The sequence below is a fragment of the Phyllostomus hastatus genome, unplaced genomic scaffold (assembly GCF_019186645.2).
Source record: "Phyllostomus hastatus isolate PE091 unplaced genomic scaffold, TTU_PhHast_1.1 phas_scaffold_216, whole genome shotgun sequence".
Lineage (NCBI taxonomy): Eukaryota > Metazoa > Chordata > Mammalia > Chiroptera > Phyllostomidae > Phyllostomus > Phyllostomus hastatus.
This window is the reverse complement of record NW_025334018.1, coordinates 16,369,409-16,385,803: the sequence shown is the minus strand read 5'-3', so window position 1 is coordinate 16,385,803 and position 16,395 is coordinate 16,369,409. Positions and strand designations below refer to the sequence as shown.

Below are 16,395 nucleotides of genomic sequence, written 5' to 3'. Positions count from 1 at the left end.
GATGACAATGGGAAAGATGGATTGCAGAGGGTCCAAACCAGAAGCAGCAAAAGCAGTGAATAACTGCCCCATTTCATTCATTAAGAGTTAGTGAGGCTGTCCAGAATAGGTTCAGGAAGAATTTAGAAGTTAGGTTCAGCAGAACTGGACTTTTCCTATATGGCAGGATGGAATGTGTATGTGTAAGGCACAGCTGATCACTCTGGGATTCTGGTTGAGGGTTGAGAGGCACTGTGGAATCTTTAGCCAGTACAAGGATTAAGAGAAGAGAGTGTTTGTGAGAAGAGCAGAAATAAGTTGGTTTAAGTTGAATCTGAGGTGCCTGTGGGACATCCAGCTAGAGACAGCCAGGGGGCAGCAAGACCAGATCAGATGGCCCAGGAGGAAGCCAGAACCAGAGCCAGGGACTGGAGAATCTTACACATGACAATGGTGGTTAAAGTGCTATGAGTGTCAGAGATTGCTCAGAGTGCAATGGGCAGTAGTGATTTCAGGGTAGGTTGAAAGGGGTTGAGGGAAGAGACCAAGAAGGAATGGTTAGAAGATAGGAAAGAACTAAAAGGAATGGTGTCACTGAAGCCAAGCAAGCAGAGTTCCCAAAAGGAAGGACTGGCCAAAACTTTCAAATGTGGCAGAGACAGTAAGAGAAGGATTGACCGTGTCGGTTCCACAGAGCCCAGGTCCGGTGGAGGTGGGACGGAGATGTCCTTGTACCGCTGGAATTAAACGGAGGGTCTAGGCAGGATTTCCCTGCAGTGCTCCCCCACCTACCGTTCTTTTTCTTTAAATTTTCCTCCTCTGGTGATGTTCACCTCCCAGCATTTCTAAGTTACCTAATTCTGTTTTTAAGTAGGAAAGGGTCTGATGTCACCTATTTCTACTTTAGTACACACTGGCCCACATCTTTTCCACCCTGATTATTTGTACTTCACACTTACCCTTAATTGGAAGAAATTTCAGGTATAAAAGCAGATCGTGCCCACTCCTTCTGGAGATAGCCTCTTTTACTAATAACCTTAAGATACCTGGTAATGGTGAGGGGGTGGTCAAAGGGTAGATGAATGGCTCTGTCCCTTCCTAAGAGGTCTCTCTGCTCCCTGAAGGGCTTGCAGCTTAAGCTGTTAAAAGTCAATTTCTAGGAATTCTTTCCTGAGGATTTGGAGCCTACCCAGCAGGCTAGTTTCTTTCCTCTGGCCTCCTCTGGCTAAGCTTAACTCTGACCTTCCTTAAGTCTCCAGCCTTACCTCTGCTCAAAGATCTGCCTAAAGAGGCCCAGACCCAGGCCCGTCTTCCAGTGCCCTCCTCTTTCCCTTTGACACCCCTTTGCTCAGCCAGTCTTGTCCACATTTGATAATCCCGTTTCTGTCCACAGAACAGTCATCGCAGCGATGGCACTCGAATTTTACTGGGCAAGCTCAGCTGGGGAGCTTGATAAAAACACTAGCCACCTTGCAAGCAAAAGTCACTGATCCACTACATCAAGAGCAGGCCTAGGAATCTGCATTTTACCCCAGCCTCCCGGGGTTTCTATCTGATATTGCTGGTCAGTAGACCACACTCTAAGAAATAAGATGAGAGAGAGCCATATAAACATGAAATGTAACTGATTATCATGGTCTAGCAACTCAGCCACTCTGGCCCTTAACATCCACGATGAAGGAGACTGGTCCTCAGGAAAGGACAGCTAGCCAGGCATACTTCTCAGGGAACTGTCAGAAGGGGGATGGAGGGACAAGGTTTCTGGGGAGAGTTACAGGAATGTGGCAGGGGTGCAGGGATTTAAAACTGTGAATATTTACTACATGAGTGTCGAAGACAAATCAATATGTTTGATATATTATGTAGCGAACAAAAAAGAAAAATTATAAAGATGTCGTTTGACCACAGGAAAGGAACAATAACAATGGGACTGTGACAATCTATGCTTGTCCCTTATAGAACAAGAATGGTTACATTAAACTGTTTTCTAGTTCATTTGTCCCATAACACATGTCCATTCAATTAAAAAATTGTAACAACAACTAGACATCATTCATATCTGGAAACAAATAGCACATGGAAATCGTGCCTGTTACCCAATAGAAAAAAAGCAAAAAATGCATACTTCACGACATAAGAAGTCACCAGAAAGCAGTCCAATACTGTATAAAAGTATCACCTACAGGGTCCTTTTAAGACAGTATATTCTGAGAGGATAAAAATGCAAAAAATAAGACAAGTTGTTTAACTAGACTTACTTCGGTGCTGAGGGCTAAAAGATAATCAGAATTCTGAGGGCTATACATCATCTGAGTCAGAGGATGAAACGGGAGATTGGTCTGAATAAAGTTCTTCGCGAAGTCTGACGATCTGAAGATTCTTCCTCCGTGACTTCCTCCAGACACCTCTGCTGTTAAAATCACCTGATTTGAAGGAAGACAGTTCAGATTCAGGGTATGACACTATCAAAGCACAGGAAGTCTTAAACCACTTCCATGAGACATCAGTTAATAAAATTTTAGTTCTAAAAGTAAGAAAAATTATAAAAACGGATTAGTTGGTGTGCCCCACTCCTCAAGCATTAGTCTTATCAAACAATATTATCCTGAGTTGAGGTAATGCATCGTACCTATGAATCTGAGCCTGGTCAGTCTGAGATCAGCCAGGCTCCCAAAAACTAAAATGTTTGTCTTAAGGAGTGCACCCTGTAATGCTAACCAGCTGCCACCCGAAGAGTTTGGGTGCATCTTGGACAGGGGCCAAAAAAGAACCCATGTGCTGAAGCCCATTCTTTTGTAATCAGTATTAAATTATGTTTAATTTAAAATACAGTAACAGTAAACTAAATATGTGTATCATTGGATCATTCCAATGTTAATATCTGAGAGCCCACATGTGGTATCAAGCACAGCTCTACATATGCATGAATGAGTCTCACCTTTCCAGAGTTCTCAGGACCGATAGCCATGCCAAATTCAGTCCGAATGAAGGTGTTATTGATGAGATTTGTGATATCCTTAAAGTTCTTTCCGTAGTCCTCACTGGGAGGAAGAAAAAGAAAGATATTTAGAATGCAGTGGCCGTGACCACTGTTGGGTCCCTACCTGGCTTCCACCCCCTTCACTGACTTGACTGAGGCACTCACCCTCCCTGCCCGGTGGGTCACAAGTCTCAGGGAACCGGACTATCCCTAGCTCCAGTGGTGGACTTGGTAAGTCTGAAGGAAATCCACCCCCTTGCAACTGCCGGGGTCAGGAATGGGGGAGTGACCCCAGCTGACCCCAATTGACAGCTCTTGGGTTGTTAGAGGTTTTCCTAGAAGTTCATTCCAACAGTATCTTTGAGAGGTATTCGAGTCCATGTTTAGATTTTGAAAAATACACGCACAAAAATCAGTAGCTATCTAATCTGACAAGGTTAACACTATGTGCCAGTCTCTTAAAAAGTGATACAGGAAAAAAGTGGCACACAATGCTAAGTCTTAATATTCATTATATTTAAATGTCTATCAGTGAAGACCACTGTGTATTGTGAGTTAGTTGCCAGTAATAAATGTAATGTGCAGTGGTCTTCCTGGACAGAATATATGACATAAAAGATGGTGCAATTTGGTAGCAGCCTCGACACATAGTCACAGAAGCAGAGAACATGACAAATGCAAAGGACTGAAGGGAACATCTCGTCCAACTCCCTCCTTTCACAGATGAGGAGGTTCCAGGGAAGCAATTTATCAAAAGCCAACCAGTTAATTAAGAGCAAAATTGAAACTATAATTCAATTCTCTTAAATCTTAGCCCTAAACTACAGACAACTTTTCATTGTTAGTGAGTAGTTTTCCCCTTAAAAACTGTAGTCTTCTTTTATGCCAGGGCTTGTGGCCTGGCAGGAACAACCAGCTAAGAGAAAACTGGAGACACAGGAGGGAAGTATCCAGGAGTGTTTGTTTAGGTCCCTGACAGTCTGCTAAAGCAAATGACACATGACTTCGAGGTGTCTGAACGACTTCCCATGTAAGCAAGGACACACAGAAAATCCCTAGATAAATAAAAGGGGGATCAGGCACCATCCTGCACTGCCCCCCACCCCCTTTTGCCTTTGAAGTACAAGAAGAGTTCTTATCTTCTTGACATCAGGCCAGGAGATGTGCATAAACAATTCCCCACTCTACAAGTGCGCGTGCCTTCAGCAGCTCAGACAACTTTCAAAGGGGCTGGCAGCAGCTTGACTGCGGCCAGCTTACACATCACCCCTCCTTCACGGTATCTCCCAGAGAACCTCCACAAACCTGTTGACAAGTCTGCTGGCTTTTTAAGAACTTGGCACAACAAGCACATCCCTGTCCTTCAGAAAAAGCAAGCAACATGAGAGAAACAAAAATCATCAGCTACAACCTCCAGCACTGTAGCCAGTTAAACAAATGGAGCATCATGCGTCAACCTGCTGCCACTGAAGTGGGCATGTGCTGAGGCCACACTGGGCTCAGCGACACAGGGGTGGGCAAAAATAGGTTCACCGCGAGGAGTATGTGAAACACAGACTTTATTCTTATATCTACTTTTGCCCACCCCTGTGTTTTAATGTAACATGTTATTTAAAAGTAGTTTTATTTTCTATCATCATATATATCAGCATACAACATATGTCATGAAAAGGAAATCAATGAAACACCTTGAAAAATAAATTTACTTTTCAAAATCCAGATGATAATAGAGTAATAAGCAGCCGTTCAAATGAAAAGTTAACAAAACCCTGTGAAACCACTTCTTTTAGAAACAAGTCTTTTAAATAACAATTCTATATATCAACTCCAATATCTAATACCAAAAATAAATGATCACTTCTGTATATATCTGGGGCATAAACATGCATAAGAATATGAGCACATTAATAACTCAAGAAAGTAGTGGCAGAATACAAACATTTTCGGAATAGAGTCTAATACCCCCAAAGAACAAGAAAAATCTAGAAATTATTCAATGGAAAAAAAGAAGCAGTCATCACATGGACTTCTGGTAAGCTGAAGCACTCACAAGGGAGTTCTCCCAGAAGACTCACATATTGATACTCAACCCAAATGTGAATAGGCTAGAATGATGCCCTTGTTTTGGAGCACTTTGTATTTACTATATATAGGAACTCGTGACACCAGGCATTTGACCTGTAGACATTTAATGAGAAGGAATAGTAAAAGAGTCCTACAATATCTCAGAGACCCTAACATATTACTTTTCTCAAAAAATTCAATGAGTGCAGATATCCTTGTTCGGTTGGCTTTCAAGCCTTTAGTTCATTTTTGCCATGATTAAGTGGCTATGAACTGCAACATAAAAACAACAGGGGTGACAACTAACTTTTAAAAAGAATTATAGTTCCATAGTTTTCCATTGGGAAAGCTTATACAGTTGATTCTCATTATTCATGGACTCTGTATTAGTGAGTATGCCTACTCACTAAAATTTACTTGTAACCCCCAAATCAACACTGGTGGCACTTTCTCAGTCATCTGCAGATGTGCAGAAGGTAGAGAAAAGTCTGAGTCACCCAGTGCGCATGTTCCCAGCTGAGGCCCAACAAGGGACACTCTGCCTTCTCACTTCAGCTCACTGTAAGTAAGCATCTTCTTCACAGTCTGTTTAGCACCTCACATTTTGCATTTTCTTGCCTTGTGTTGGTGGTCTTGCTGTTTAAAATGCCCCTCAAGCACAGTGCTGAAGTGCCCTTTAGAGCTCCCGAGCACGAGGCTTTGTGATGTGCCTCACGGAGAAAATCTGTGAGTTAGAGAAGCTTCTTTCAGACATGAGTTGCTTGTGAGCTCAATGTTAATGAATCAACAATATATACTAAATAAGGTAACTTTAATTAGAAAGAAGTCTTGTATTGATTGATGAAAATGAATGTTGTGATCAGAGGTTTACTACAAGAACCTATCCCAAAATCTCCCCTAGGAGCAATGGTTCAGTAGTCACTAATTCAGAATTCATGGGGAGTATGGAGAACGTAACTAGCACAAAGAATGACACTGGAAGGTATTGAGATTTCCAGTTAAAAGATCAGTAGGGAGAATGTAGCTTATTAAAATGTGCCAAAGAATCACAGACCTGAAATCACTGACAGGCAAAATTTGAATTTATAGGTAAACTGAACTCCCAATTATACTTCAGTCTCTTTTTTTACCCCAACTGTCTAAAGCAGTGAAAACTGAACCAAGCATATCATTAAAAAGGCTGTCACACAAGATGCCTTAGAGGAGCTGGTTTACTGTATTTTGCTTCAATATCTGTTGTATATTTTTAAGTTATCCTTTTTTTTAAACCTCAAATAGCACACTAAAAAACTTACATCGACTATGGAATACACTTTGATTTAAAATCTCAGAGATTCTCTTGTTAATTTCCAAAATTTGAACAAGTCTCATTGGGAAATAAAAATCACAAATAAAATGGCCAGTAGTTTTGTGGTAATTAGGTGGAGAATTCTGGTATAGAATAATGCTTACATGAGCTTTACTAAGCTGATCTTACAATGAAAAGTTAGACTCGAGAGGCTATAAAACAAAAAGGTACAGAACATCTTTCAGTTTCTAAAAATCAAGCTATCATTATAACTATGGCTAGTTTATTTTCTTTTTTAACTTTGTATCTGCAAGTGAGAGCAAATGTACTTTATAATCTATTATACAAATTAATATTCCTTAACAGAGAATCAAAACTTTTACCATTCAAAAATGACTCCTTTAAATTGAAGATATTAACATATTCATTTTTACCTCATCATTAATGCCTAGGGACTTTATAATTTCCCAAACCTTTCAATAATTCTTTTTTACAACCTAAAGACCAAAGTTTACTAACTTGGCACAGGTAACAGAGACTACTTCCTTTTCCTCTTGTGAGCCTCCGAGCTGCACAGCTCGGGGCAGCTGGCATGCGATTAGCTGCCTTTATTTGAATCCCAAATAAACCTCTGACCTTGTAAGATTTAGTGGAGAGAAACAATCCAATAAATAGTATAATTATTAAAGTTGTAAAAACCAAGAGTCTTCAAAATGGATTCGACAGGCTTTTATTTTATTTCTCTCTTGGGCAACCTCAACATAGTCATTTCGATCACACTGCCCCCTCCCTTTCCCACTTCTGGAGGAACACGTGCCTCTTTGGCTGGCGTGTTCAACAACACGAGTCACGTCAGGCCAGGCCAGGCCAGCCCAGATGGAGGGGCAACGAGGTGCGTGCAGAGTTTCCACCTAAACTCTGCAGACTTTTCACTCCACAGCAGGGAGGAAATAATTCATATTCAAAATGACCTCAGTAACAGCAAACAACAATCACAAAACTGCTGTGCACCAATGCAGAAAAAGCACTTTAGTTGTTAACGTGATGCTACTACACCAGACACAAATAGGACTGCTCTGTTCTAGTAAAGTGTATGTTAGGGGTTTCTCACAGACTAGACAGATACAGGACGAAAAGGGCTGAGTCAGACGGTGGTAGCCATTTAAAAACAGTGATACTGTTTGGGTTTTGTTTGGGACAGTCTTAACGTAAGCACAATATTGAAAAGCAAAAGGATGGGGAAAAGGTTGTGAAAACACATTTCACTGGTTGGAACCTGTCGGATCCAGTTCTAACCACACAAATAGCAATGTAGAGAATTCAGAAGGCAAGCAAAAAAGTGGCTGGAGCAACAAGTATAGAAGATATTTCAACCTGAAGAAGGAGCTTAGTAAATAGCCTTCAAAACACACAGGGGTCAACAGGAAAAGAGGTTTTCATTTCCTGCTAGAAAATGAACTGGTCCTGGCCAGCTAGCTCTGTTGGTTAGTCTCATCCCAATACACCAAGGTTGCAGGTTCAATCCTCAGTCAGGGCACATATTGTACAAGAAGCTGCCAATGAATGCATAAATAAATGGAACAACAAAGCAATGTTTCTCTCTCTCAAATCAATAAAGTTTTAAAAAATGAACTGGAAATTAGTATCCTCTAACACATATATGTGTGATATTTATCATAGCAGAATTAGTAACAGTGAAAAATTAACTGCAACCTAAACGTCCAAGAGAATAATGATTTAGTAAATTCCATCAGTCTAACAAAAATGATGGGTTAGTAGCAGAGAAGATATGAAAAATATCATGGTATGAGCAACAATCAGAATAAATATGGGTCGCAAGGCCAGGTGTCAGTGACACTTACATGTTGGCAAGGCAGGGGTGTACATGCATCTCTAGAAGCCATAGAGGCACCTGGAGGCAGACAATCACTTTTTGCCAACTGGCATAAAAGGCTTTCAATTCATTTTAACAACTGGCACAGCAGTGCTAGTACAGCCTGGCTACATGCCCTCGTTGGCTGCTGGTGGGGCAGCAGCCAACCCCACCAAGTTCTTACTCCATGCCAGGCTCTGCGAAGCATAACACAACTGCTCTAAGGTGGCCATTGTTATCATCCTTCTTTTATAGATGACAAAAAGACTCAGGGAGGTTAAATGACTTGCTCAAGTTCATTCTGCTTGCAAATTCTAGTGCTGAGATTCAATCCCAGGCCTATTTGCCAACAAAAACAGGCAACTTTGCACCATACCATACTGCTTCCTGAAACTATGTAGCCATATTAAGGAGGAAAACCAAGATAATAAACTGTAAATAAATTAAGATTATACTTGATGGTAGGATGAAATTTTTCTTTCCTTTACAATTTCCAAATGTTTTATAATATACTGCTTTTATTATGAAAGATAAATTAAGAAAACTATTGAAAGGACAATTTTTATGACAGAAACTTTTCTTAAACACTGGAGTTATAAAGTTACAATTTTTAATGCATTTTCCTCCCCAAATAGGATACTTTCCATCTGTCTGAAATGGTTCCATTACTATTCTACTACAAAATCAACTATAAATTACAGCAATTTCTAGCACTAGGATTTTTTTTAAAGATTTTATTTACTTTTAGAGAGAAGGGAGAAGATTGAGAAAGAGAGGGAGAGAAACATGTGAGAGATACACTGATCAGTTGCTTCTCACACGCTCCCAACTGGGGACCTGACCCACATCCCAGGCGTATGCCCTGACTGGGAATCGAACCAGTGACCTTTTGATTTGCAGGCTGACACTCAATCCACTGAGCCACACAAGCCAAGGCTCTAGTATTAGGATTCTAGGATTCTATAACACATTGGCAATCCTTATCAAACAAATAAGAAAATTATCAGTCTAAAAATTATAGAGAAGACTAGGTACTCAATCATTCAGTTAGTACGAACTGCCTGCCTGCTCATTTGGCTTATGCCAGAGAACCCCAAGCTAGTCAAGAATGTTGGCTTCCTTGACTTCCTACAGTGATTTCAAGGTGGCTATTCCTTCTTAGCCTATGTTTAAGCCAACATCACTGTCACAAGGCAGAGAACACTGGCTCCAGACTCAGGATTAGAGTCTGGAGCCAGATCACACCTGTTGGCAAAGGTGTGCTTCATCTCAGAGAGTCAACACAGAAGCATTCCCACCTGGACCCCTGAGAAAGCACAATGGCTACTGGGAGATCCCTCGGCCCTGAGGGTGGTTTCTATGTCATCTGCTAGGAAGCCATATATTTTTTAGGTCCCTTGGGGGGAAATGAGACAAGCACAAATGATTGAGAAGACAATCAGCAACTTCTGAGAGTTAGCTGATCTTGCATCTTACATTAAGGAAAAGAACCTGTTATTTAACCAAGCTATACCCTTGAGAAGACAAATCTAAAATTTTATAAATGTCCCAGGATGGGTTCCAAAACATACAATGCTACCATCATCACCAGTGTGAACACTACAAGGTACTTCGGCAGGTCTGACCTGAGAACCTCCTTCTAATCTGGAAATAATCTGTTTGAGGCCCAAAATGTTGGACAAGTAATTTACTTGGAAGGTACTGTGAGGACTGTAACTTTAGGGATACGAAAACCATTTGGTGCTTATGATAAACACTTAAAGAGTTCAATAAAGACTATTGAACTCTACGCCACCTTCCCACAAATAAATATCCCTTTAAATGAATAAATACACTCCCCTATAGACTCCCCATCTTCCTTTATCGTGTTGCCATTCAGTCATGTCAACCCAATCTTCTTGGAACTAAATTCTTTTTCCTACTTCTTCATCTTCTTAAGTAAATATTGGAAAGTGTGCTGAATGTGACAGTTTGGTGGAACTTTAAGATGGCTAGAAGATCTTTTAAATCAACTGTTAAGGCTCCATCATGTCTAGAAAAGTGGAGAACTTACATTCACAATGTGTCACTCAGTCAATGCCCCAACCATATGTTATACATCTCACCTTCGATATAGCTTGGACTGTCCGAAAGTCATAATTACCAGTGGTACGTGGAAGGTAGTCAAGACCAGAATGATCTGGAGAGAGACAAAAGCATGCAGTCAAAAAGAAAGATAGTCCAATCACATGCTTGCCTGTGTGTGATGGGATTAAATCAACCTCTGAAACACTGGCAATAGCCCTGCTGTGCAGCAGCCTGTCCTGTCATACGTCAGAAAACCAGGAAGTTACCGGCTTGTGATAATTCAAGGTCTCAACTCATTCAGTTGAGATGGTTCTATATTGCCTGCACTTGAAGCAGTGAGGCAGAGCTAATCAACTACACAGTACAACAAAGGAAGGACTTAACTGTTTCGTACCATACTATCGTAAGGTACTCCCAGGCAAGGATCAGCTCTCTTGCCGCGTACAGAGGCTAGCACAGTGTGGGCGCTCTAGTGAAGGTCACTGTGTCACATATATCCCTCTTTTTCTCCTTCTCCCTGCTCTTAGTTCTCCATGAGATTAGTTTCTTAAATAATATTTTTAGATAAAAATGTGCATAAGTAAAAGATTCTGATAGATTAGTACAAGGAAGGGTTTAAAACAGCCAGATAACAAGAAATCTTGGAGACACCAACTATCTTAAATGGATAAGTCATGGAAACTAGAGCACAGCTCAAATTTTAGAGGAAACTGAGACATGCTTAAAGAAATTCAACCAGAAGTTTAGAAATTTACTAAGATAATAAATTTATAACTTGCTTTTCAGAGCCAAATTCTATTTCTTTGGGCTCCTGACAGAGCCATCGTGTGCCTCAATGCTCTGATACATACATTACTGGGATACCAGAGGGGATGGGCTATAGCCTCACCCTTGTTTAGATGTTGTAACAACAGAGCCAGCCAGCACCAAGCCCTGATTCAAGACCTGGGGCTGATACATCCTCAGTGTACCCTCCCCCTTTGGGGATGGGCTGCGTACTCGGACAGGTTAAGGTGCTGACTGATGCTCCTCCCACTCCCCCAATCCTGGCAGCACCTCCTTTGTGGCTGGCAGGGGAAGGGACAACAGCTGGAGCTGAACAGCTATAAGCCAACGGGCCCCACAGCCTTCCACGCTAACTAGGGGGAAGGACACAGGAAAAATGTAGTTTGGAGGCAAAATGCCAACATGTACAATGTGCATTTTTGACTTCTACACAGGGGTTTTCCCAAGTGTTGTGAGGCTCACTTCTCAGCATCGAGCACTCTTTTCCCTCTCTCTTCTTGTTGCTCATCTTGATGCCAGGCAGCCACCAAGGACTCAGAGGTGTCTATCTTCCCGTTAGGGAAGAAAGTAGCTACAAAAATGTTTCCCTGTTCTAAAGCAAAACTAAACCAACCCATTTCCTGAAAGTCTGTTCTGTAAACATGTATTTCTGTGACTGAGGCTGGAGACCATTTCAAAAAGTAACAGTATTTAGCGCTTAAACTCCCCCCAAATTGACATGTTCTTGCTGAGTTGAATTCACAGCCTCAGAATATTACTTACCCCAGTGCTATCTCCAACCCAAGACAAGGAGACTGAGCCACTGAGATCATCAAACACATGCTATAGGAAAAGAAAAAAGAAATTCATTTAGAAAGGGCATATTTCCTTCAACCTCTGACTTCCTTAAATAATTCAGAACACTAGTACTTTCAAAGTAATTAACTTCATCATTGTAAACAGATATGGAGTCCCAGAAAACAGTTTGGAGGATGGGATTTACTACCTTACCTGAATCACAGATAACTCAGAAATTTTCTTCTTTCTCATACAAAGTAAGCCAAGCAGATGAGTTTTCTTCACTGTACCAGATGGGGAGATGGGATACTCTAATTGCTTTCTCCAAAAGAACCAAATATAAATATACAGAAAGTATTCTCAGGATGCTTTAAAACAGGGGATCACAGCCCACATTGATGGATATAACTATAACTCAATCAGCATAATTTAAAATGTTCTAGGCAGCCATCACAGTAATAGCTGAATAGTTAATAACTAGATCCCTTTGCTTCCAGGCCAGCTCACTCAAAAATGACAAGGGACAGAAGCGAGAGCAAATGCCCTTGTTTCACCTTGTATAACAGCAGCAGTAATGATGATGAGGATGAGGATGATAACAGGACAACCTTAACGGAGCTGCGGTGACAGTGAGGAGACAGTGAACAAGAAAGCTAGTGACCTGGAGTCAAAATATGGCCAGCACACTGAAATGTAGTTTTAATCATCTTTGTAGGTGCTTTTAGGTTTTGGTTTTCAAATACTTCCTCTATTTGTAAAATAATATACATCCATTATAGAAAATGTAGACAATAATAGGGACATATAGTGAAGAAACTACAAATCTTTCATAATCCTATCACAGAGAGATATTCAAGGTTAACATTATATTTATAATCTTCTATTTGCTACTGTTTTTTAACTGATAAAGAAATAATTCCAAAAAGGCCATACTGGTAAAAATTTCCAGCCATACAGAAATGTATATAGAGAACATGAAGATCCTTCCTCTTCGTCTGCCACATGCCCCACCATCCCAAGCCCCACTCCCCAGAGAGATCGACAGTTTAGTATATATTTCTACTAAATATTGACAATTATGCTTTTCTCTTATGAAGGATTATGTCCTCTTAAGATTTTTTAAATCTTAAGCATTCACTCACTGCCTTTCCAACCACAAGCTGAGAAGCAGAGGATATAACTTTATACTTTTTGGTGTTTCCTGTGCCTACCACGATACTCTGCACACTCAATAAGCATTTGTTGAAAATGGTTATACATCCTTCCCAAGCCACAAACTCAGTCTCAAAATAGAACATGTCTATAAATGGTGGGTTGCCAGCCTCTGGGTCACTCAAGCCGCCAATCCCAGCAGAGACATCTGCAGAAACAGAACTCAAAACACTGTTTTGCTTATCTTCTAAGTTTCTTCTGTGGTCTTCCTGAATGGGCCTCTGCATTCACCTATGCAATTGCCCCTCTGGACTCCTGAGGCCAGCAGCACCTCTCATACAATCTCTGTAAATTGGACAATCAGTGCCGCACAGAGGGCTTGCTCACGAAATGTTAGTTAACTCTCCAACACTCGGGCAGAGCTTCTCACAGCCTCTGCAGGACAGAAAGGCTATTCAGACATGCAAACTGGCCAAACATCGCAAAAAGCAGGGCTGCTGGAGACATCTGGGACCAGAAGTTTAAAAACCGACACAGCAATGTTCTTGTAAGACATTTTGCACAGAGCAAGACGGCGTGTTCTCTTAAGTGAGGGTAGTGTCTAAAAGTGCATCAATGAGCTCCTTGAAGAGCAGCACAAATATCCAGAGCTGCCGCAAGCACCAGACAGACCGCGAGGGCTGACAGTCGCCTAAACATAGGCTATCTTTCCAAGGAAGGCTCTGGTCACAGCAGCTGGCTAGGATAAAAGGAAAAGTCCACCACTAGAGTTCTGCTATCTGGATCAGGCTGCAGTACAGTCTGTCTTGAGCCCATCAGAACCCACACCTTTTGTTTTGAGACCCAGTAAATGCACAATGGCATTACTCACGTTTTCCTACTGCCCAGCCACAGAAGGGGAAGATTATTAGACGTCACTAGCAACCCGCAGCTTCACCTCAACAACACAAAGAATAGCTGACCTCACCCATCACCCAAAGAGTTCCTCTGGGAGTGTAGCCCAGATTTATTAACTCTAATTGTGGTCTTCTGCTACCCTAACCTTCGCTTTCTTTCCTTCCCAACAGCCAATTAAATTTCACTTTTGAAAATACACAAACTCTTTGAAAAAAAACTCATCCATTTACATACAGCAAATGCAGCTAATTTTTTATATTTTGGTATTTAACATTCTTATACTGGTGGAAGTAAAAGAAACAATGGAATCAGACTTAACAACAGACCAAAGCTCAGGTGGGAAGAAAAGGTCATATGGAGAAGAGACAAATTCAGGAGAGTCGGAGCCAAGAGCACAGACACAATTCTCCCCCTTCACTGCGAGGGTTACGGATGCCCAGGGAAGGGTGAACAATCCAGGTCATGGTTAGGAGACAGAAGTCACAAGTGTCAGCAAAGGGCCATCAGTTCTAATGCTTAATCGTTCATCGTATTTGACATAATGTACCTGTCACTCTGCATTGTGGTGGCACCTTAGATATTTCAAAATATGTACTACTTTTATTTATAGCAATAAGAACATTGTCTGCCTCCTTGACTACACCTGAAGCCCATCTGGTGCAGGGACCAGCTTATTCGTGTTAGTGAAAATATATAACGTAGCACATGAAAGGCAATAAATACTCTGCATTCTCTTGAAGAATTACCCTTGAAGCTCTGAAAGAGGGATAATGAAGTGAAAAGATAAGGCCAGACCCACTTACTTTCCTAGTAACAGAAATGAGTATAAAATATAATAAATCGGTTCTGAGAGGCCTCTGCTTCTCGCCAAGATAGAGCAACAGGGACCAGCTTGATCTTCCCACTGAAACAACTGAAAAAAATGCAAACTACATAAAACTATAGCTTTCAAGATGTTGGACTTCAGGCAACGAAGGGCAGTAATTCCTGAGAGACAGGAAACAAATGAAGGCCTACACCTGCCCTCGTCATTGCCCAAAGAGACGCTCCCGGGCCCAGCGCAGCTCTGGGGCCCAGCGCCGGGCAGGGGGACCCCTGCAGAGCCCAAGTGCCTCCTTCAGTCGAAGAGACGAATGAAGAGACGAAGCGGGTGGCCTGGCTTGGACACCTAGGCCACCATCAACTCTAGTTCCCAGCGACTCCATCCACAGAGTCAAAGTCGGCAGAGATGCCATGCATCCCTCCACTCAGTGATCAGAGGCACTGGCCAGGAGCAGAACAACGGAAGAGACATTCAGACACAGGGCTGTGAAGAAGCAAAGGTCTGCACACAGGAGTGTACATAGGCAACAGCAAGATAGAGGTGGAAGGCAGTTGTTTAGCGAGAACAAACATGGAGACAGGCAAGGATTTTGAAAAATTTCAAAGGGTAATACAAATAAAATATGTTGATATTGCCAACTAGTAAAGAGTATACAGTAAATGCTATTAAGTACTTGTTAAATAAAAATTTCAAATCAGAATAAACAAAGTTAAGGTGAGAATCAAAGGAAAATAAAAACAGAAAAGGAAATATATGTATGAAGAAAAGTACTTCTGCTGGGAATATGCAAAGAAAGCTGGGGCCACAGGATCACTCACTCAAACAGGCATGGTTTCCAATGGTACCAGGGGTGTCCAATCTGTGGCCTCGGGCCGCATGCAGCCGGGAATGGCTATGAATGCAGCCCAACAGAAAATCATACATTTACTTAAAACCTTTTTTTTTGCTTATCAGTTGTCATTAGTGTTTGTGTATTTAATGTGTGGCCCAAGACAACTCTTCTTCTAGTGTGGCCCAGAGATGCCAAAAGGTTGGACACCCCTGGAGCTGAATATAATCAAACAGTAAGTTATGGTTCAGTTGTTCTAATCAAGGCAAAGTAAGATGAAATATGAGCAGAGGACAAAGCCTGTGAGTACAAAAACTGAAAGGCAGAATAATCTCTTTAAGAAGAGAAAACCCCAAACTTCCAACACAATACTACCAATGAATACTCTACAATATTAAAATATAGAACATATAAAATATGATAAAATACTGAACACATAAAAACATTTAGGAGTCAAGTCCAGCCAACAGAAGGCAGACTGAATGTCTACCTCAAGCACTATTAATACAAAATTATGTTATGAGTTAGCTGTCTGTGTACATGACAACTGAAATGGAGAAGGTGGGGTTTGAAGCATGTTTTATTCCTGGGGAGCAAGAGCTGTGTTGCTCTAACGTAGTACTCATGAGAGGTAGATTATTTAGCATAAAAAAAAAAACATGATTTGGCCACTATATATTGCCAAGTAGCCAGCCAAGTACATGGTCTAGAAGTGGGTCAAAATTAAGGGAAACCATGTAAATATGCTGTTTGTGTGATTAACAAGCCAAAAGCCAGTATCCAGAGGGGCCGTATGGCAATTCAATTACTTAATCACATCCTAGGGTAGGAAGCTCAGAAACCAGGAAGTTTAAGACTAGCTACGTAAAATGTCACTTGA

The 16,395-nt window shown here is 41.3% G+C and overlaps 1 protein-coding gene and 1 long non-coding RNA gene across 5 annotated transcripts in view; one reads left to right on the top strand and one right to left on the bottom strand.

The window, feature by feature from the left end:
- The window catches only part of SORT1 (sortilin 1), a 59,540-nt gene that overhangs the window by 27,798 nt on the left and 15,347 nt on the right, over nucleotides 1–16,395 (bottom strand). For all 3 annotated transcript variants that reach the window (XM_045817323.1, XM_045817326.1, XM_045817325.1), the window contains exons 2-5: nucleotides 11,800–11,859; nucleotides 10,290–10,363; nucleotides 2,918–3,020; nucleotides 2,238–2,402 (exon numbers count right to left, since the gene is read on the bottom strand). In XM_045817323.1, the coding sequence (XP_045673279.1) occupies nucleotides 2,238–2,402; nucleotides 2,918–3,020; nucleotides 10,290–10,363; nucleotides 11,800–11,859 (402 nt within the window). The remainder of the gene's footprint in view (nucleotides 1–2,237; nucleotides 2,403–2,917; nucleotides 3,021–10,289; nucleotides 10,364–11,799; nucleotides 11,860–16,395) is intronic.
- Nucleotides 1–16,395, top strand: part of LOC123804834 — a 69,898-nt gene that overhangs the window by 44,557 nt on the left and 8,946 nt on the right. The window lies entirely within an intron of this gene.